Here is a 23344-nt window from a genome sequence, read left to right as displayed (position 1 = left end):
TACAAGCTCTTAGATCAGAGACCTCACTGATATCACTGAGATGGGACAGACAGTTATCAGCTGTTTCAATTTACACATAAAGAGAATTTATTCAACAGATGATGTTAAAAATAATCAAGCAGAGAATTCTGTGAGATATAATTCTCAGAATTTGTAAAAGGCTTGAAGGTCACTCCTCAGGAAGGATGAGACAAGACAATTCTAATCCATTCCAAAGCAAACTAGAGAGGGCAGCAACCTACACAGGCTGGAATCACAGGGAATGTTTGCACAGCCCTCAACACACACAAGCTGAAACTGCCAAATTTCAAACCTGCCAGGATGTGTTTCACAAGCTACAAAGTGCAACACACCTGCCCCTTTCTCATCACAGCAGTCAAGCTGCATGATCTTTGGTGGTGTTTGGGATCTGGAAGCTCCTGCTTGGGCTAACCCTCCATGTCTCAAGTTCTGAGATCTAACCTACAGAGCTGTCTCCAAAGAAACCTTTTGAATCCAGGCTCACAAAGATTTCTGCACCTAAGCTCGAAATAAACTTTTGTAACTAAATCTTTGGGAATGGATCCCATTCCCACCACGATGTTAACTCCACTTGTCCTTTCAGAAATTGAAAACAAACCACTGCCCTTCAGAGAGACTTGTTTTCCATAGCAGTGCTTATGCAGACATCCTTTGTATGGTAAATGCCTGTCAGGTTTTTGTCCTTGGTTCTAGAAGTGCTTTCTATGGACTTTATTTCACAGTAAGCTTCATGATTGATAAATTTCTGGAACTACAGCTACCATACAGCTCAGAAGAAGCACGAGCAGGCCTCATCCAAACCTGACACTCATTAGAACCTGCATTTATGTTTAGATGATGTAAGACAGACAGGATGTATCACAATATGGGGGCTTGGATAATAACAACCACTGCCCCACTACTGTACCTCCTTACCCCCACTTTCTCCTCCTTGAAACCCCCCCACAGCTTGCAGCCCCCAGCCCAATTTTTCAGCTCAAGTTGCAAGGACTGATACTGGTTCCCTTGCACACTCAAGTCCAGCCCTTGGTAACAGCCAGGAACAGTAACCATGAACCTATGACACAGTTTTCTCTCCAGTGCCAAGGGATTCCAGAGCATGTCTGCATCCTGGGAACTCTGCTGTGTGCTGCCTGCAGTGTCTGTGTCTATATAGACCTGCCAACTGCATGACTTCATTCAGCCAGGTGATATCCCACACCACACAACACTGAGAACAATGCTGGTGCTTACCTGAGCTGCCAGTGCCTTCCAATGCACTTCTGGATGCTTTTGGCTGGCTCTGTTTGCTACTGGTTCGTACAGTGACCGAAGGAGGAACCGTGCTGCTGCTGCTGTCTCCGCGAATCGTCGAGAGATCCTGCATGCTAAAGCTCCTCAGCCTCTCAGACAAGGCCCCCTGCCCCTAGTTAAACAAACAAGCAAATAACACACACAAAAGTTAGATTCCATAGGCCATTTTGAGCCTTAGCTCACTGAAATCTATCAGTACAATGTGAAGAGGGGAAAAAAATGGCCTGGAGTGCCTCATTCTTTGTCCTCTCTAGGTTACAAGCATTGTTTCCCTCTTTTTGCTCTTCCTTCTGGAGTGGTTCTTCTGCCCATTCAAGCTTTTGATGACAAGCCTCTCTCATTCTTCAATTTTACCTCATTTACCTCAATTTTCCCTTCAATTTTCCCTCATTTTACCTCAGACACATCTGAAAGGGCAGGTTAGTGATGTATCTTTTTAGTAGGTACTTTTCTTTATTAGGATCTGACTCAAACATACACTTGGCTTCAGGAACAAAGTGAAACAGTCTGCATCAAAGTAACTCCCTTTTAAAGTTCATAACCTCTGATTATATTCCCCCAGCAATTCTCAATCATACAGACATTTACAGAGCACAGAAAAATTGAAATTTTTAGGTGATAAAAAGTTATTATTAAATGCAAATAAATATCCCAGGGCTTTATTATGTAGTTTAAGAAATAAACTCACTTGATAATCTTCCTTCTAGACCAGCTCTCCATCAAGCAACAAACATATTCCTTGGTGAAAGGAACACAGCTGTTCCTTGTAAAGGATGCAGTGGTTAGAAGACACCTTTCACTAAAACTACATCCCACCAGAAAGTTGACCAGAAGTGTAACTCTTTCTGAATTCTACAATCCTCCTACCACACCACTGCCACAGAGCAAGGATGCCAGAAAGCACAATCAATACAGACCTATCTCTGCTTCTCTGGTGGTTAAATTAAGTGGAGCTCAGAAAATAAATAGCATAAGTTGTAAAAAGTACATTCAAGTTTTAACATTTCATTGAGTGGAGGAGGGAAGGTCTGAGAGATACTTCATAGAATATAGTCTTGACAAAAATACTGAAAGAAATAAATAGAGCCTGATTCTGAAATTATTTCTGCTGGCATCACAAAGGAGAAATTCAGTATATGCTTCAACTGAGATGAAACCAGAAAGCTGGCAAATGACAGTAAATATTGTCCTGTTTGACAAAAAATAGCCAGATAAGGCACATGTAGCAACTCACACACCACCTTTGTTTGGACTTGTCAAAGCAGTACATAAGTGGGACCCTAGTCTGAGCTCTGACAGAGGGCTCTAGGCTGGGGCGGGACCAGAAATACATCCCTGCTCCCTTCTGGGCTGCAGATTTCAGAATCCTGCCCATAAAACAAAGGAGCAGGCAAGAGGCCAGTGGGGAGCACACTCTGGTACAGGGACTCATTCTGACCATCTCCAATCAAAGGCAAGACTGGACACATCCCTTGCTAAAGCAGTTAGGCAGCACTGACTATGTTCCCTAGCACACTGGTGTCAGGGAAGGCAGCAGGCCTGCCAGCAGCCTGACTGGCCTCACAGAAGACACAGGCCCTGGCAATGTCCTCCTGTTCCCATGAGACAGGAAAAGTTCCTCATGCTGAGAGGATTTTAATAATCACATTCTCAAAACACAGTGGCCTTGAGGACAGGGGTACAGACTGCCCTGAACCAAGAAGGTATTTGGGAGCACTGAATTCCTGCACATCCTACTCTCAGTACCTAGTTTAAAGCTAACACAAGACACCCTGCCCTACAGTCTGACCACACCAGACAGACCCCTGGTGAGAGCAAGCTGAAAGCAATCAGACTACTAAATAACATTTCCCTGTTGCAGGACAACCAGACCAGCAAAGCCAGAGGGTTAGTGAGTGATGAGCTGCTGGAACCTGAGTGCTTTACTCCCCACACACCATCAGCTGAAGGGTCAGCAGTGCTCAAGCTTTTAGCAGCCTCCCAAGCACTCTGCTCAGCCAGCAAACCCAAATGCTATGTCATTCCAGCAATTTATGCATGTGGACATGAGTCAGATTAGAGACAAGATTCCTAAGTCAGACCAACCTGGCAGGGAAGATGACACTAGCACACCCTTTTGCATCAAAAGTGAAATAGTTATGGTAAAACTCTTGCACTGCAACTTGGGATATAGCAGCATATAATGATCAAAGGTCCCAGAGATAGCTTTGGGTCCATTATATTAGCATATAACATGTACAACCACAGCCTTAGACCTGTTGCCATGGCAGCTACACTACACAACTTTGACTTTCTCCTGGGAAAAGATTTTTAAAAAAAAGCCCAAAAGCTTTTCAAAGCTTTTCTTGATCTTTGCTTTAATTTCACCTGAGTTTGTAACAGCAAGATAAACATTGCTCATCACCCAACAGGCAAAATATTACTGTTCCTACCATTCTGTGAAGCAGCTTGTCCAAATCTCAGAAAGGGCAGGAGCAGCAAAGGCTGAGGCTGAGTGAGGACACTGAGCATGTGAAAGCTGCTGCCTTCCCTTCCATTCATTTTCTTGTTCTTTATGCTCTAGGAGCATAACACATTCACAATTTTTTCCCCAGTTGCCACATTTCTACCTGATCCCAAACAGAAGCATGACAGAAATTAGGATTGCAACAGAATCAGGATGGTTTCAAGGTAAAATGGAAAAGGTTACCAATTTTAACTCCCCTGTCAGATAAGCAGCTGCTGTGTATGAAATCACAAACATTTGGAAAGTCAACACTGGGAGGGTTTGCAGTGCTGTATGGAGTTGTGTGTTCTAGCCATGAAGACTTTCTCCAGCTATAATGCTTATTATTCCAGACTTGTAATTCATTAACAAAAGGAAAACCAAGTGGACAGCTTTATTTCACAACAGACTAGATCCAGCACAGCACACCCCTTGGGCAGTGTGAAGACAATCTCATGGAAGATGAAGAGCAGGTGTTTTGGGGATTTTTGGTTTCCATCTTGGCTGTGATCACACAGATGCTCTTCCAAGCTGCTGTGGACATGGAAGTTGTCCTAGGAATTTCAGCACACTGTGTGTCAGTGCAGAAAGAAGATCCAGGTCGTAAAGCTGTGTCTACACTGCAGGACAGAGGCATGTTTGCAGTGTGTCCAAGTGGATCTAGGTTAGTTTTATCCTAGAGGCCATGACAGCAGCAATATCCTGACAGTAGCTGTGGTAACATCTCCACTGTGTGAAGAGCAAAACAGCACAGTGGTATTATATAGCCTTTAGAAAATGGGGACTGAGGGGGCTGTGGGACTAGAGATGGCATCACCTCTCACTCTTCACTGAACCCCAGCTCCCTGTCATTGGGCTGGCTGTGTTGGACCTGTATTTTGGGGACTTCATCCTCTAGAAGATGACATGGGCATAAAGTGGTGTTGGAAAACTGAGCCTTACTCTCCCTGGGTGCAAGGCTGCCTGCCTAAAGTCAAAATGTACCTTACCCAGCTTCTCCTAGGACACAGACTGTCCCCATAAGCATACCTGACCCAGGAAACAGTGGTTTTGCTAGATGAAGTTTGGTGGCAACAAGTGGGAGCAGCTGTCTCTGTTCCCTGCTCCCAAACTGATCTGGTCATCTTCTCTCTAGGAAAGCTCATCCCATAGGTGAAAATACAACATGAGCTCAGAGCAAGCCTCTTCAGGCTTCCTTCACCTCTTCTCCCAGGATCCACCAGCCTCACTGTCCACACATGGGACAGTTCTCTCTTTACAGGGGCAGGGAAGGACCATGCTGGGGCAGAGCTTGGTGCTACTGAACAGGACAGGAGACAGATCCTAACAAGGACACAGTAACTGCTGTCACTTGGTATCAGCCTTATTTATACTCATGACACTACCAATAGTAGTAGGGCACTGCTCAGGGCACTGCCCATCAAGGCACAGACAATTAAGCTACTGCAGCCTAACTGTGATTCTAAGGGGAGTTAAAAGTTCCCATCTATAGCACAGCCATTAATCTAAAAACTAATTTAGGTGGATCTCCCTGCTTTGGTCAAAAGCACAACTGCAGCATAGTGTCTAAGTAAATAAAACTAACCCTAAAATATAAAAATCTGAAATTTATATAGTAAAGTCCCATTAAATATGGCCCACATATAGACAAAGAGCAGTGCTTAGATTTCACCATACCTTCAGTCTGACCACCTGAAAGAATTCTGTACATATCATTTAGACTTCAGAACACCTTGAAAACCTACAAACTCCACTTTGCAGCTGTGGAAACCATAACACAGTATGGTAGAATGTCACAAATCAGGAACCAAAGAGAGTCAAGTCATAAAAGAGAAGCTTTTAATACAGTCAGTGTTAAAACAGGGTGGCACCTTCTGGCCTTTTGTATCTTAGGATCAGTAGTTAATAGACAGGCAAGGGAATGCTAAGTCACACTCACCACACTTACAGAACAACACTAAACCCATTAATGTCCTCTTTTTGCTGTAACTTTGGTTAGCAGTTCCCCTCCACACTAGCAGACATGTCATCATGCATGTTACAGCCTCCATCCTGCAAATGTTTACTACAAGGTAGAGTGTACAGAGTACTGGAATGGTTTGGGGTGGAAGGAAGCTCAAAGATCATCCAGTCCCACCCCCTACTATGGGCAGTGACACCCTTTACCAGTCCAGGGTGCCCAAAGCCCCATCCAACCTGGCCTTGAACCCTGCCAGGGATCCAGCAGCAGCCACAGCTGCTCTGGGCAGCCTGTGCCAGGGCCTCTCCACCCTCACAGGGGAGGATTTCTTCCTCATATCTCCTCTAAATCTACCCTCTTTTATTTTAAAGCCATTCCCCCTTGTCCTATCATTCCCAGGCCTTGTAACCAGTCCTCCTCCATCTTTTCTGCAGCCCCTTCAAGCACTGGAAGGCTGCTCTAAGTTCTCCCTGAAGCCTTCTCTTCTCCAGGCTGAACAAGCCCAACTTTCTCAGCCTTTCCTCATAGGTGAGGAGCTCCAGCTCTCCAGCATGTTCCTAGGATGCCAGTTATGGCTACACTGTGAGGAAGACTTCCCCAAACACCTCTCCAAATGTTTGCAGTGATGCATCTTCCCTCCTGAGCCAAGTTCTGGCATCACTAGCTCCACTGCAAATGCCTCCATCCTAATGGTACCCCATCAGTGGGACAGAGGCTCCCTTTATCTATTAGCAAGGAAACAGCAGCAAACACAGCAGCTTGGCCAATGCAGCAGCAGCAACCTGAGTTAGATGAATCTGCCATATACAAAGCTGCCTGCCTGGTTGCTGGAATCTCTCTGATGGCCAGCAGAGGACTTGGAAGGTGTTTTGCTGATGAGATCAAAGACAGGCTTTTAAAGCTCAGCACGCAGGATCTACCCTCTAGAAGCAGAGCAGACAAGCATCTGGCTTTAGCTCAATCTCAGCTGAAAACAGTTCAAACTAGTCTAAAGGGGAGGTAGATGTTAGTTAGGGGTTAAAATAAGCACTCAGCAGATTACCTGCCCTTTTTTCTGGTCCAAATACAAGTGTAAATGAAGTAGCTGAGAGACCTAGCAAGGGAAAAAAAAGAGCCATTGTGGCAATGCTTATAAAAGCTCTGAGGAGGTCTGTCTGTAAGGATTGAGGTGAGACATGAGCATGACACTGGCACCATGTGCAGGGACTCACATAAACATAAAAAGCAAGGACACCCACCTGTGGACTACACCTCTGAACACAGGTTTTCTCCTCCTCAGCTTTCCCAGAAAGATGGAGCAACACTCCATAATCCCAGCTGACAGGGTGTTACCTAGCAAGCATGATTAAAGCAAATTGCAGACACAACAGGCTGCTGCTCCACACTTTACACTTGATTGACGTTTCCCACTGGAGAAACCCCCAGTGTCTGGCCACTTCTGTAATCCAGACTTAAGATCATTAAGAGCAGAGGGCATTTATGACCAATTTAGGCACAGGATTAAGTGAGGGACACGTGGCAGTCACTTTAGTCCCAGTGAGTGGCAGGTCTGAGAAGCAGGGTCAGTGAATGGGAGCTGGCAGGCAGAAGTGTTACGGTGCCTGGCTGCAGGCAGGCCCTGCTCAGAGCAGCATCACTGGTGTCATGCTCTGAGCACAGGCCTGAAAGGAGGAGGAAAAGGCTTCTGGCACCACACAAACACAACTGTGCAACACCCTCATAGCCAGGGCCTGCACACCGTGCCTGGCCTGCAACATCCACCCAGTTTGGAGACATCAGACAGCACTGAAGAGTCAAAGGGAAACCAGATGACGTTAATGTGGATGGTGGAAAATTGATCCCATCCACCCTTTTTTGTTTGTGCAGTTCATTTCCTCTTCTGGGAAGTGTTTGTTATTGTCTCTCCCAGCTTGGTCCCTCCATAGAAATGCATTGTTTGGTTTGCTGTCCTGTGCATTCACTGGCTGTTGTCTGCTTCTTGGAAACACCAACAAAAGACCCAACAAAAGATCAAAACTGGAAACAGCTACTTGGATGGTACTTGAACTCAAATAGTGTTGGGGGTTTATTGATTTGGGAAAAACAGATTCTCAATGACTTCAGGAGGGAAGAGACATCATGACAGGAACAGTTCACTATACAGCTATGTTTCAAGAAAGCCAGTTGTAGTTCCTCTTTATTGGCATAACACAGCTCAGCCATGAGATCTTTGATTTGGGATCCCAAATGGAGAGCCCTTAAAGGAAGCTGCTTTCAAAAGCAGCATGCTCAGCCCTTCTGAGATAACACTAGTGGGGCCCAGGAGGTTTCTCAAACCACATACTCACTTCTGCAGCCCTCAGCCATGTTACAGACTAGGGCACATGATGTGGTCATTACAGATACTGCACTAAGCAGACTGGACAGAACTGTTCTCTGCTATGTTTGATAAGCAAAGGAACATTATTCCTCCAAGCAGTTGGATATCATAGTTACAAAGATACTTTATCCAGCATCTTAAAAAGAAGGATGCTCCCCAGCCCCTGCCTCCCTTTCCCAATTCAGTGCATGTGCATTTCTCCACTGCCATGCCACAAAAGGCAGCATCTCTGTCTCACACAAGCTTTTACCTCAAAATTCAACAGCAAAGAGATCTCAATTCTCATGGAAAATTAGGGCTTTAAATACTGGCTGTCAGGCAGTTGCACTGGCTACACCAGCCAGATACCAGCAATGAATGAAAAGACCCTGTTTGATTACAGAGGATAAAGTCTAAATCATCACCAGCACCTCCCTTCCAGTGCTTCGGTTTAAAAACCAGTTGGAACTAATTTAAAAACCAGTAAACACACTGGGAAACTTCCCAAGTTTCTTGTGTGAAGGGACCCTGACGTAGCCAAGCTGTGACCCTCCAGGAAGTGGTGAGGCCAGAGGTGGAAATGGAAGTCACAGAGCTGGACCACAGAGGTGGCTGCGAGCTGAAGCACTTTGGGAACTGCTGACACTGCACTCCTGAGCATTAGAGAGGTGGATGAGCATAATGAAACCCTCCTGCCTTTGTCTGCATGCCTGGTCCTTTTAACTGATAACCAGAGTGACTGCTGGCTCTGGCAGCACCACAAGCCATGCTTCCCCATGCATGAAAGGCTCCTGGACTGTTTCTCAGACTTATTAGGCACAAACAGGCTTTTCATCGATGCCAGTCATGCATATGCCTGCTCCCTCCACCTCATTTATCATCTCCTGCCAAGTCAGTGCACCCACTGCCAGCTGCACACTGTGCCCCACTCCCCTTCCTAAAGGTGGGCACAGAATGGGCCACAGCACAGCTGCTGTGCAAACTGTCCCTGTCCTACACACAGGAGGGCAGAGCAAGGTGCATTGTCAGAAACCTCTGGGTTATGACGATCTGTTGGCTGTGGGATGTTTTCTGCAGCTCTTGTTTGAAAAGCAGAGCTGAGGCTGCAGCTTGGGGATGGGTGAGTGTGGGGAAAGACATTGGCCTGTTTGGTAGAGTTAATTTGTTTAGGGTGAGGAATGAGGGTATGTGCAAATAGGATCTAGGAAACCCAGGAGCTGGAAAGAGAAAGTCAGAGAGCTGGGGGGGTGTAAAACTGGAGAGCCAGAGGAAGCAATGGCAGGGCTGGGCAGGGTCCTGAGGAGAAAGGCAGGGAGTAGAAGAGATGGAGATTGGGGACAGGGCAAGGCAGCAGGTGGTGGGAGGCTCAAGGTAATAGGCAGAAGATGAGCAAATGCTGGGAGCGTGGTGACAGGGAGGGAGTTCATGGGAGTGTACTGGAGGAGGCTGGTGCTGCCTCCCAGCCATTAGCATCTCTCTCCAGTGCAGCCACACACATCCCAGCCACTTACACTAGAAACCTGACTGGTGCCAAAGAAAAGCTCACTTATGCCCAGACCTCCAACTGATGGCCCCACTGCCTGGCCAAGCCCTTGCACCTGCCTCACCACCAGGGATGTAACAGCCCTGCCACAGCTCCCCTCTGCTCTGACCCTCCTTCTCCTGCTTCTCCTCTCCTCCTGAGATGAACTGGAAAGGTGATGTGGTCAGTGCTCCAAGTCCTTTGAGAGCAGGAATGGCTGAACTTGTTGGAACTAACTGAAAAGACACAAAAAGCTCCAAGATTTACCTGCTGGTCATCTAATCCCACCACTTAAGGCTGACCCAGTTGAAGTCACAGCATGTGACAGAATGACCAAGCAATGAGGACAGGATTACAGAGCCCCAAATGAGATTATGCTCCTTGGTGGGGGGTGCAAACTGCTGGGGGTAGGGAAAAGGTCCTCATTGGGCACCTAGCAGGGGTAATAAGACCAGATCCAATGTTCAGTCTGTTTAGAGAGTATCAAAAATAGACTCTCCAGAGAGAGAAAACACCCGAGCGAGCCAGCTGGGCAGGCTCAGGGTACTTGGGACACTGACAGCTCCTCAGCCTGTAAAATGAATTGGCACAGGTTTGTGCCAGTGTTAGCACAACTGTGACTTCAAAACAAAACAGAGCAGGGGAAGGGAGCAGGAGGAAGGGGAAGAGAGAGACAAGCCTGCACTTGACTAACTTAAACTGTAAGCTATTTAAAAAAAGAAAGGGAAAGGGCCAGGGGATTGGAGATAAGGAAGGTGTGGCTGTGCACAGCTTGCAGCATCTTAGCCTGGGGTAAATATTTAAACAGCAGCTTGTCACACACAAACCATCATCAAAGCTCCAACTGCTTCATGCTGCATGGATGGGTAAGAAGAATGAAGAGATGGGCCTGGCCCAGAGATCTTATCACAAAAGATCATAACAGATCCCATGGGAGCACAAGGAGATCAGTTACCACAACTCAGAGAGGAGGGGGCTATGCAGTGGGAGATGTCTTCAAGGGCATCTCCTTTAGGTTTAAGATCACCTGCTGAAAACAGGTCTGTACAGAGTATACTTTCAGCTCAGCATCTCACTGCATAGTTACCACCAGAAGATGGGGACTTCTTCAGTATAAGGGTGGTGGGTCACTGGCACATGTTGCCCAGAAAGGCAGTGGAGGCCCCACCCCTGGAGATATTCAAGGTCAGGCTTGATGGGGCTCTGAGTGACTTGATCCAGTGAAGATGCCCCTGCTTAGTGCAGGGAGGGTTGGACTAGATGAGTTTTAAAGGTCCCTTCCAACCTAACACATTCTATGACTTGGAAAGGCTGAGGGGCCATTTCTTAAACAGAAAAGCATCTTTTGCTTGACCATTAACCCAAGTGAAGCAGGAAACAAGACAGATCCTTACGTTCACCTGCAGACAAAAGCTGTGTTTTCCAAGGGAACTGCAGGAGCTCAGTGCTTCTGAGCATATGGTCATCTCTAGGTTTCAATTTTAACATGATCTGTTAAAGGCTGAAACCCAATGAACCTGTTCAGGGCTCAGTTTCCCATCTACACTCACCACTTATCACAGTCTAGCAGGATACCCTTAAATCTTGGCCTTGGGAAAGCCCAGGTAAGCCTTAGAAATACTATTCTTTCCTCCCTCCCTGGACACTTCCCCCTAAGGACAGCACTGTAGTCTTGCCTGGCATCTGTCAGCTCAAAGTGTTCTCCTGATAATTAGACACTTCAACTTCTCTCACAGTGGATAACTGAGCTCTGTTCCACCCCCCTCTCAAGTGAGCAGAGAAGGGCGTTGACACACATTTGACAGCAATAGGAGCAGTTACCACTTGTAGCAGCTTGTATCACTCCTCTCAGGGAGCAGCTCCCTTTGCAGCAGCAGGGACAGCTACCTGGAGACACATCCACGCCTGACCCATCACACTTTGCATCCTGAATACCTGAGGAACTCCAGCTCAGCACTTCTGTACCTCACACACCAGGCTGTAAATCACAGCCATTCAGCTCTCCCTGCCTGAAGGGCAGCAAATTCAGTCTGAGAAGGGCAAGGGACAGAAGCTGCTTTAACCATTCCTGACTTACAACATGAAGAGTGTAAAGGTATTAAGGGTGTGGTTCCATGAGCAGCAGAGCTGATTTGTCTGCTTCCCATGACCAGAGATAATCTTGCTTCACATTCCTCCAACCCTACTCCTCACAATACAGCTCTGTCCCTTCCCATGTGCTGGTTCAGGCACTTAGGAGACACGTTGGGTGGCTTGAAATACACTATTCCTTTTCTTACTTTTTCTGGATTAGCTTCCTGATAAGGATAACCTGAGGAGATACACAGAGCTGGTGCACAGTAACTTACTGGGAACAGGAGCATTACTCCATTTTGGAGGAGGAGAGCTGTCAGATCAGCTCCCTCTGTCTCTTGGATCCACACCCTGAAGCACACAGAAGCATGCAACTTGCTGGAGACCACATGCCTGAAGTGGTGAAGGAAGCCAGGAGTCTTATTTTTCCTATTCAGAGTAGTTTAAACATCAAGGTTGAAACAAGGGTATGAACTTGCTCCTGTCAATCAATCAATCCAGTAACAACCTCTGGATCTTATCAATAGATCATTTTCCACCTCCCTAAAGTACCATGCAGGAAAGACTCTTCTGGTCCATTTACAGGTTGCAGTATTGTAACTGTTTGCTCTCAAGTTCAGCTGGCAGATGTGGTGTACAACAAGACCACACACAAGCCACAGAGTTGCTTTCTTCCAGCAGTGAATGGGTACCCTTCATTAACCCATGCAAAACAACAGCTTCATTATACCCTGGAGACTCTTTCCCCTTCTACCCAGCTTCCTGCTGCCACTGGAGCCACGTTTCAAGGCAGTGAGGTTCTTCAGAAAAACACCAGAAAAGCAGAGCAGTGGGAAGAACAACACTGGTGCTGACTGTTCATTCAGGCTGAAGAGCTGATGAAAACACTGTTGCAGCTCTGAGAGGAACAGGTTAGCACTTGGTCTGGGATGCTGTTGAGCTTCACGTGCTCAGAAGCTACCCAAAGAAGAGCCAGAGTTTCTCTGGGATTCACACATAGTTTCTATCTCTGTCCTAAAAACAGCTCAGGAACAGAAAGTCTGCAGCACCTTGTAGGAAGGGGCTCAGAGCAAAGCCAGTGCTGCAAAACAGGCATTCCCAGAGCCTCTTTATGTCTGTGGTGTGACTTCTTCATGCTTACACAGCAGCAGAATGTAAAGCATCATGGAGGCATCACACAAATGTTGTTTTCTTGGGCATGTAACACACAGTTTTGCCTTAGCTCCACATTTACCTCAGGTTTCAGTCTGGGTTTGGATTAGCCATCAGTCCCTGGGCTAGCAGAGCCCCCCCAAGAGCAACAGCTCAGAACTGAGCCAGGCCTGACAGTCACAGTCTGCACAATGCTTGGCAAGGAAAGGGGAGGTAGTTTTGGGGGTTTCTTTGGAACAGGATATAGCTTTTGCATATCCTTGTGACTCTACGTGTGCATGGCACACACATGCAAGGGCTTCCTGTTTTTATAACACCTTTCATTCAACACATTTTATAGACTTCATGGTATTTGGCTTCCTAAGAATGTATTATGTATTTTTACAGGACAAGACATACTAAAATGATGTGCCTGAGGTCAAACAAAATGCATTTGATAGAAGAAAATAATCTTAACTCCCATTCACATCATTTTCCTAATGGCAGCACTCACCTCACCCGTGCATTTCTGCTCTTCCTTTGCAGGAGGCATTGTATCCAGCTGTATAAAAGGCGTAGCTTTTATACAAGGCTTGCCCCCAGGACACAAGGGTACAGTCAGAGTGCCTATCTACCCTAAACCACAATAATCCATGGCCAGAAACCAGGACCACAAAATGCTGTTATCAAGTCCTTGCAGCTTTTATGCAAGCAAAGCAGAGATAACAGCTACAGAGGACACACTTCCTCAGATGAGACTACTCAGCCAAAAAGCAACTAATGCCAATTCCATTCACTCCCACAAGCGTGGCTCCACAGAATTATACACCAGGTATGTTATGTGTAAGTCTTGCAGATGCACTTCTAGCCTTCATGAGCTTCAGATCACATGTGCTTTCCATCAGTACCCAAATTATAGGTCACTAGATCCTCCATACTTCTCAATAATTCATCATAACTGAAAGACTGGGGTGCAGATGGCCTTCCCCTTCACTGCAGAAGGTGCTGACCAGAAGAACTATTTCCCTGCCAGGGTGTTAACTGTGTTCACCTAAGATCAGCACCGTTCATGGAAGTGTGCTCCTGTTCTGACAGCAAAAACGAAGAGCACAGGCTGTGATGAACAGCAGAGCTGACACTGTCACCTGGGTACTGATGGGAATTATGGAATTCAAGAGGCCTGGGGCAGACCTTAGTCTTAACCCTTCATTTCCAATCACCCATGGATTCACTGGACACCACACTTTGCCTTCACCCCACGAGGCACCTGAGTGGCTGGTGAAACGGGAAATTCAGAGGCGTGACTGAAACCAGAGAGACTCTCTTCCCCCTCTGCACGGTGGCTGCAGCTGGCAGTGGATGCAGAGGGGCTGCCGATGTCGCCGCGCTGCGCGAAGCCTTTACCTTCGAAGCCGCCATGACGGCCGCCGTGGCCGCCACGTTCAGCCCCCGCTTCCCGAAGTGCACGAGGGCATCGTAGCTCCGGTCTTTCGCCTGGACGAGGCAGTCGTCAATCTCCTGTCACAGAGACAGAACAGAAAGGGGACAGGAAGGACAAGTTCAGTGTGGTCTGAGGCTCAAACTCTTGGTAGGGCCTGGTCATCATCTAGGAAGGCTGACGTCCTGCATCTCCTCCACCCGGGCTGAGGAGAGGTTCAGGCAGGGTTTGCAGAGAGGAGAGGTTTGCAGGGGAGCAGCAGCTCCCATTGCCAGCTTTGGGAGCTCTTTATTCCATGAATGGAAGGCTGGGACCCAAAATTGGGATAACCCCTGCAAAGTGCAACCACCATGTCATGGAAGCAGGACAGACAGGGCAGAGCAGAGCAGGGTGTCTCAGGAGACATCTGCAGTCTATGGACTCTAAAGACAGATTGGATTGCCCCATAGTTAAAGAGGATCTCATGACACTGGGTATAGTATGAGCTTGCACTGCCCTGGGTCCAGAACTGGTGGTCTCAGGACTATCTGGGATATCTCTGCACATCACTACAGTGTTCAGCTTCAACATGCCCATGGATTTGGCAGGTCCAGAGCTTCTGGACTTCAGTGCTGCTCAATATACAGTGAGATGGTTTTGGGAGCTCCTGCCTGCACCCTCTCTCCCTCAAGGCACAGGATTCTGGATGATAATGGATGGCAGACTTAGTACTCAGCTACTGGGTGTGCTAGGTTAGCATGACCTGGAGGCTGCAAGAAGCTGCTGGCTGTTTGCTGACTCCCTCCCTACTTCCAGTAGATAAGAGGTGGCAACCCAAAATACACCAGCACATTGTGTGTAATCACAAGTTTCTGTGAAGCAAAGAGACAACAGACTGATCCCCACTCTGCCTCTCTTGGATAGGACTGAGGTGCTGTTCATGCACTGCCCGTGGCTAAACAGAGGTCCTCTGCTTCCATAGCTGCTGATGTGGGAAACAGTTACTTCTCAGTAGTCTGCATATTGATATCTGACTGACAGCTATTCTTGGGCTGTGTATCCACACAAGCCAAATGGATCTGCCTGACCATGTCCCATTCACAGCCACAGGAATCTCCTAGGCAGTCAAGTGATCCAAGCTGCAATGCCCCACTCCCCTCCAAAATTAGCAACATGAATTTGAGCAAGGCATTTCTCAACCCAGAACCTCAACAGGGGCCATGCCTGACTTCAGCATGCTATGCATCCCCCAGCCAGGCAAGTGCTTACTAAGCCCCTTTCAGACAGGCTTGGCTCTGTCTCATCACTGCACAATGTTTTAGTCAGAGCTGGAAACAAAGTTAAGGAGCCCTGGCTGCCAGGCTGTGTTTCTCTGATTCTTATACCCAGCCCATAGTGCTCCAGCTATATTCAGCACAGTATATATACACACAGAGCAGCTCAGGAGGTATTTTTATCCCACTCCCAACTTCTCCAGCACACAAAGGTGAGTTAATACATGAGAGTGTGCTGAACAAAGGCCAGTATTTAAAAACCATGGCCACCACAAAGAACTAAAACACCAACCCAAAAGGAAATGATCAGATGACAGAGGAAAACAATCAACAGCTCCCAGTCCTTCCATGACAATGAGTGATATGAAGGCTGGAGTAAACACATAGTAGACCAGCTCCACCCAGAGAGGACCAGGGAACCTGTAATTACCTTTTCTTTTGAAGACAGCGTAGGATGAACAAATTTCCTGTACAGGAGGCTGGAGCCTTTTGTGTATGGAGACAGCAGCCAAGCTACAAAAGCTATTTTGAGTTCATAATAGAATGGAAACCTAGAAGAAAAAGAGCTGTTAATGTCTGCTCCCAATTTAACCTCTGCCCTTAGAGATGTTCAGCACAGGAAGGGACTGGCCAGTCTAACTTAGGGCAGCTTTTCCTTACCAAAGAATCCAAAGAATAGAACACATTCACTCACCTTTACACATCTCAACTAGGCATGGGAGTGAATCTTTACTTGGATACCAGGGCTGTTATTTAATGATCTGGAAGGGACTCTGCTGTGTGATAAGAGCGGCTTTCTACATGCAAAGAGCACAGATGCTGCCTTCATAGCATCCTCAGTCATTGTGAGGGAGCAAAGAGCAAACCAACAAATCAGTATTTCATTGATATAATTACACAGCTTTCATCTCTCCAGCTTTCTGCTTTTAAAATAACACTTATCTGACTGAAACTGAAATATAGGAACCTTTGTTGTCCAAGCAACATGCAACATAAAGGTGCAAACCTTCACTGGGGCTTTCAGTTAACCCTGAAAAACACGCAGGGGACAAACTAGCAACAGGAATCGCTTTTGCTGTAACAAGCCAGGGACTTCCTGACATTAGAATATCCAGATATTTACAACATCTAGAGCTCAAGGCTGGCCAGCTAGTAGTAGAGTGCCCAGGTGGCCAAGAAGGCCAGTGGCATCTTGGCTTGTATCAGAATTAGTGTGACCAGCAGGTCTAGGGAGGTGCCCCTGGACTGGGCACTGGTGAGGCTGCACCTCGAGTGCTGGGTCCAGCTCTCACCATCAGAAGGACATTGAGGTCCTGGAGCGAGTCCAGAGAAGGGCAACCAGGCTGGGGAAGGGGCTGGAGGGCAAATCCTCTGAGGAGCAGCTGAGGGAGCTGGGGGTGTTCAGCCTGGAGAAGAAGAGGCTGAGGGGAGACCTTCTCCCCACCTCCACTGACCTGCCAGGAGGGTGCAGAGAGGTGGGCGATGGTCTCTTCAGCCAGGGGACAGGAGATGGGACAAGGGGCAATGGGCTCAAGCTGGGCCAGGGCAGGGGCAGAGCAGATGGGAGGGAAAAGTTCTTCCCTGGCAGAGTTGTGGGGCTGTGGCACAGGCTGCCCAGGGAGGGACTGAGTCACCTTCCCTGCATGTGTTTAAAAAAGGGTAGATGAGGTGCTCAGGGATCTGTTTTAGCTTGGGATGGGAATGGTTGGACTCAGTGATCTCAAAGGTCTTTTCCAACCTGGTGATTCTGTGATCCTCACACAGGCAGGCTTGACACTACCCTTTGTAGGCAGGGGCAAGCAAGAGCAGCTCAGAGACCCTTGCTGGCTGTGACCCAGACAGGCTCCTGCTGTGCTAGTACAGCACAGTCACAAGACATCTGGGCCCTACAGCATCCAGGGCTGACCCAATGAGCCGCTGTGATGCTCTACTCTGAGCATGGATTTGCCAGGTTGGTCTTCCACCTCACTGAGAATCTCTACGACATACTTGATTTCATAGGCTGGACAAGCCCTCTGGCTTTCCTCCAGAGACCCACACAATACATCCTCCAAAGAACAAAGCTCCAGATGAACACACTGGAGGTAGATCTGCATGCAAATTAGATAGAGACAATGATGTCTTTTATCTCCTTTTCAACAGATCTGACACGTTGCCAAGGACCCTGATTTCCTTTGTCTGGAAGATTCACTGGAGGCATGTAGTGCTGTGCAGGAACAGACTTTAGGTGAAGACCTTGCACTACAGTTAAATTTTCACCCTGAGTCCACTGATCTCACTGGTTTCCACTAGAGAGGCCTTACTAAAAACAGCAACCAAGCAACAACCATTTCCAAACTTGAACATCCCAGTTTAAGGAACTGAATCTGAATTGGGTATTTATGTGCTCTCATCCTGACAGAGGTCACCAGGAACCTTTCCACTGGCAGCCAGTATGGGCTATCACTGCCAAACATGAATTGTTTACATCACACTGTAAACCCAAACTAACTGGGAACAAGCCTGGCAAAACATCCTGGGAACATCCATCCCATGCAAGCAAGTCCTGTGCTGCAGGGCTGTTCCTGCCTGATCCCTAAAGTCTCTGTTTTGCCTGTAGGACTCAGCTGGGTAAGCCTAGAACTATGCCTACAGCTAAAGTTACTGTTGTTTACTTGATCTCTGCAAGCATCCAACTCAGCAACTAGCTGCTCTTCCCTCTGACAGGCAGGGAACTGAGACTCCTGTAATAGTTCCTCACTAATGAGAGACCACTGAGCAGTTCTGTCCCCTTTCTTGAGAAAGGAAGCATTGGCTCCCCCAGGCAAAACCCCTCTCTGCACCTGAAGCTGTTAACCCCGTGTTCAGGGGTGTCCCTTTGCCACCCCTCTCCTTGTAAAAGCTTTCCTTTTCTCTCTCACACCGAAGCCCCTCAGCCACCCAATGCTCACCAGCAAAGAAAGATATCCGTGAAGGTCTCTGCTGTTGTGAAGAGGGCGAAGATGATCCAGTACATCATCCATTTGACCTGGGAAACAAGAACACCAGCAGGGTCATTTTTCCCTAAGGGACTTGTAGCATCTCTTGCAGGCACAAGTGCACAGGGTAACTCTCAGAAACAAAACCAAACCACCACCAAACCAAACAAAAATAATTTCTCTCCCACCCCATCTATTTAATTAAACTAAATCCATAGTAACTGCTGTGGATTTGAAGCTGCCAGAGCTACCCCCACCTCAGCACATAACGTGCCAGATTTGCACACAAGCCCCTGGGAAGGAAGTCTGTGGCCTTTAGGACTGGTCTCATGAAAAGAGCAACAGCCTCTGTTCCTACAGAGGAAGCTGCACTGGCCAGCACAGCACCACAGCCTATCACAGGGCACTGAAACATCTCACTGGTTTAATTTTAATAGCAGCAGTTAATAGTAGGGTGTTGGCCAATTCTCAATTAAGACAAAATGTAATTACTTGCATAATGTCTATCACCAGGGGAAACTAGCCCATTCCATGATCCAGGGCTGGAGAGCACAATCAGCTCCCTGCAACTCACTGAATTGATGTGCAGCAGTTCAGTCATGGGGCCTCCCACATCCACACCCTGAACCCACTGCAGTGACAAGGGCAAGCACAGCAGCTTGAGCCTCTTACCCAGGGCTCAGGTGAGAGCATGTTCCCTCATACTGAGAGAGAAAGCATGTTTGCACTGTCACTGTGTTCAACTATGGTAGCTCCACTGGGGGACAGGCTGGTGGGTGATTTATGGACCTTCGTGGTGATAGTGAGACACAGAAAGAGGACTGCATCTTGGTCAGAGAAATCAGAGTATCTTGAGTAATTTGGCAATCTGGGGGGGTTTGTCACTAAGCACTGACATTTAAAAGCACAGCTGAACTCTTCTGATACATGCAGTAGTGGTTCTTCTTGTGTGAGGAAAAAACAATGCAGTTGTCACATGCCATCAGCACTTCCAGTGATTTTTACCAAGTGATGTGGTGCTCCTCTCCTGTGGCACTGTCATCACAAAGATGAATAATTTCTTTATTCTTCTACTAGAGAAGAGAGAAACCTTTTATTCTGCCTCATTTCTTCCCCCATTGTAAAACTCTAAAACTTAAGAATTGTAAAGCTTTAAGAATCTGTCTCTCCAAAGGAAAAGAGACAGTAATACAGGAGTTAATTTAACTGAAAATCGTTGCCTAATTAGCTATAGCTGAAAATGGAGATCCCTAAGCAGCTTTGCTGGAATGTTAAAAAGCTTAAGGAAGTAAAATCCATGAAAATCCACAAATTAAAGAATTGGACCTAAGGCTGGGATAGCTACAGGAGAATAAAGAAAGGCCAGAAAGGAGGCAGTACAAGAGGGATACCTGCAGCAGGTGCTGCTCTGGGGAAGGGAGGGTAGAGGTGGCAATAAATCTGGATCTCACCAGTTTTTAAATGGCTTGCTCCATCTGCTCCCCAGCACAGTGGGGACAGTACCTGTAGTTTCTCTCCATCTCCCTGCAGATACTGAATTATTCCCTGAGCACCTGTCACTCAGCTATATAACTGCTCCCCTGGGATTTCTATTTATGTTCATAAACGTATTTATATTTATTGTTAGCAGCAGAATGGCACTGCCAAATGCCTGAGAGCATTGTCTTCCCAGGGCAGCTCCTGTCAGACTCCTTACACAGCTGTGACTCCCTCAAAGCCTCCCTGCCAGCACAGTTCTGCCAGACATCAGCAAAACTCTGGAACACAAACCAGTATCTGGTGTGGGTGGGCTTGGATCAACCTAAAACATCAGGTATCAAAGTGACTATTACCAAGCAGAATAAAAATCAACTGGAGTGATACAAATTGTAACAGGTAAATGAAAGTTTGCATTATATTTGTATAAGTTACAGCTACCCTTTATCTTTTTTTACTTAAAAAAAGGTCAGACCCCTAACAGACACATTGCCACAGCTGGGGGGTGTGTTAGATGGAAAAACAACAGCAAGGTCAGACCAGCCATTCCCACACTTGGGTCATGACTCTGTGGGTCTGATGCGAGTTCCTCATTTGCAATTGCATTTCCAACAGGAATTGGGGTTGGACTAGATGACCTTTAAAGGTCTCTTCCAGCCTAGTACATTATGTGAGTCTATGAACTGGACCTTTCAACAGAATCCCTTCCAGAAGAGGCCTATGGATGTGCTAAGCATCAGTGGCAGGCACAGCCTGGAGATGGCCAGTGTGTATCTTCAGCATTTCCAAGCAAAGGGTGTACAAGCCTTGAGAAGCAGAGCTGTGCAAGGGTTACAGGGATGTTTTGCTTTAAATATCTGACATGTTCTGTAACATTTATGATGCCCAAAATATCCAAAACCACTACCTGAAGAAGGGGACTCATAGAAAGGAAAAGTCTCAGCAGTGAGTGAATCACAGTTTGAGTTTGCAGCAAGGATGTAACTGGATAGTAATCTGTGTTGTTACCCAGAGGAGAAAATGGGCTGCTTATCTCTGGGATCTTGAGAAGACTGAAGAGTTGAGACCTGGAGGCTAAGCCAGGTTTGTGAAGTTAACAGAACTCACCTTATGAAAGGCACTACAAATCCTCCAGGACCCTAACAGCATCTAAGTGGCTTTGATCCTCCCATATTTCAGTTTCCCTGATGACCCCATGTGCCTTTAGAAACGGAGGCCCAGAGAAGATTTTTCCAACAAAAGGACAAGATAGGACACCCAGTTGCCAGAGCTGCCTGTAAATAGGGCGCTCCACAAGGCAGGATGTTTCTATCTGAGGACTCAGTCCTATGTGCTTTGAGCTGCCTCCTCTGATCCTTGTTTTGAATGAGCAGTTAAACCTTCAAGGTGTTTTGAAAAGGCTTTGATTTATCCTGCTCTTCAGAAACAAAGGAAAACACACAAAGCTCTGGATGCCAAACACTTCCTAAGTTGGCTGTATATAGCTTGCACCACCAGAGGAACAGCACACATTTGTCAGAGACTGCATCAACTCTGCAGAGCAGCCAGAAGCACAAACATAACTCCTTATTTGAGACTTGTGCCTAGCAATCAGCCAGGCCACCTTCTGGCCAGTCTTCAGGCCCTTGCACTGGTTTATGAGCTTTCCCAGAACACAGGCAACACTTTTATAATGTCATGAAGAGCAATCTTAGAAAACAAACCCTACAGCACAGCCACAAACCTCATTACTCACATATTCTTTGATGTCCTTTGATTTCACTGCTTTGTAGGAATAATATGCAGGGTAAAGAGTGCCAAATATAAGCCTGGAAAAAAAAGAAACAAAAGAACAAATGGATTAAATTGATTTCCTGTCAGAGTAAGTTGTGGGGTTCCCCCCACCCCATTAAATGTGTTTCTTGCACTAGCAAAAATTGTTAGAATTTAATTCAAGCTTGAGTGCACTAAGTACAGCACAGGAGTGACTTTGCATCACTGAATTCAGAGAAGCTATTGTCAGTGACAGGAATGAAGAGTAGGGATTCAGGTTGACTTTCCTTTTGCAATCGTTTCCATAGCCATACCCTATGAGTTATACCCAAACTCACCAAAATAACAAAGCCCCCCCCAAAAACCCCACAGCACTTCAAAAAAGGAAATTAAAGCCCTGATTTTAAAGTAATCTACTGTGACATCAGGAATATAGGAGTGCTGCTTTCAGGGGCAAGACAAAATGAGAATCATTTGTCTAAAAATCCTTTTCACCTCTATTCAATACTCTGAAAAGCTGGCAGAAGATAAAGCAGCATCCAGGTTCTACAGGGGAAGGGTCTGAATGCTGGGGCCTCATGCTGCATTAAACCAGCTAAAGGGAAGGGCCCTGCACTGTTTAGTAAAGTCAGTTTGGGCTCATCAAATGAGGAGAAAATTTGCCCACCAATATAGACCAACAAGATCAGGTCTTAAAATCCCAGCTCTACTGTTCTTTCAAGACAGTTCCCTTTCATTTTCAAATCTGAAAACGATGCTGTCAGCTCCAGGATTTCATGCAAGAAAGAAACAAAGATCTGTAAGTTAAAAATAGAGCTACTGGGGAAAAAAAAAAGCATTGAGAATTTTTTATACTAACTCCTCTCTGCCTCACTGCCTAGCTGCTTATTCACTTTGATTGCTCTGGACATAAGCATAGGCTTGTCAAATCCACTTTGCCCTGCCCAGGTTTCAGTCAGTTTTATTCCATGCAGTAGGATGACTCTGCAAAGCCTGAATTTAATAGATTGCAGGGGAATGTTTACTGGCTTGCAACTTACTTGCTTAAAATTCATACAGCTGTTTCCCCTGCTCTTGGGAATGGAAACGATCAATGTTTCCATCCCTAATTGTGGAGCCACATGGACCCACGGTCGTCTCTTCCATCCTGCCAGTAGCAATTGTGTGCTGAGGGCCTCATAATTACAGTTGAGTCCATTATGTGCATAAGACATTAAAAATTAACACTCTGGGATATGGTGTACCATCCTACTTCCCCCAGCTCAAGGAGGTATTGGTGAAAGAACGGGGTGAGCCAGAACACATCTTGATTTCCCAAGCAGCCAGGGAAGACAGTTTGTCTGCTATTCATTGTGCTCACTGCAGCGTGGCTGAGCCAAACCTGAAGCACAAGGCAGACTGCAGGACACCAGCCACTGAGTGGGGAGATTCGGGACTTTACAGAGGCTGAAGCTTCTTCAAAAAGCTGGAAACTCTCAGCTCTGAACCTGTTTCACCCACAGGGGCTGTGCTAGATACAGGGATTGGATAAAACACTCAGAAAAATTCTGGGAAGCCAAATGTGACCTGGGGGTGCTGGTGGGTGACAGGGTGGCCATGAGCCAGCAGTGTGCCCTGGGGGCTGAGAGAGACAATGGGATCCTGG

General features: G+C 46.7%; 1 protein-coding gene across 7 annotated transcripts in view; it reads right to left on the bottom strand.

Annotated features, from left to right (window-relative positions):
• REEP1 (receptor accessory protein 1) overlaps window positions 1-23344 on the bottom strand; it is a 70358-nt gene that overhangs the window by 20772 nt on the left and 26242 nt on the right. For 5 of the 7 annotated variants that reach the window (XM_084264141.1, XM_084264139.1, XM_084264142.1 and 2 more), the window contains exons 2-7: window positions 21683-21755; window positions 18445-18521; window positions 15945-16065; window positions 14228-14341; window positions 6802-6852; window positions 1255-1426 (exon numbers count right to left, since the gene is read on the bottom strand). In XM_084264141.1, the coding sequence (XP_084120267.1) occupies window positions 1255-1426; window positions 6802-6852; window positions 14228-14341; window positions 15945-16065; window positions 18445-18521; window positions 21683-21755 (608 nt within the window). The remainder of the gene's footprint in view (window positions 1-1254; window positions 1427-6801; window positions 6853-14227; window positions 14342-15944; window positions 16066-18444; window positions 18522-21682; window positions 21756-23344) is intronic. The other 2 variants (XM_084264145.1, XM_084264140.1) reach the window with 1 other exon arrangement.

The sequence above is a fragment of the Gallinula chloropus genome (genome assembly GCF_964237585.1).
Source record: "Gallinula chloropus genome assembly, chromosome: 4".
NCBI lineage: Eukaryota > Metazoa > Chordata > Aves > Gruiformes > Rallidae > Gallinula > Gallinula chloropus.
Note: the sequence above shows the minus strand (reverse complement) of the source record. Positions and strands in the feature narration are given on the sequence as shown.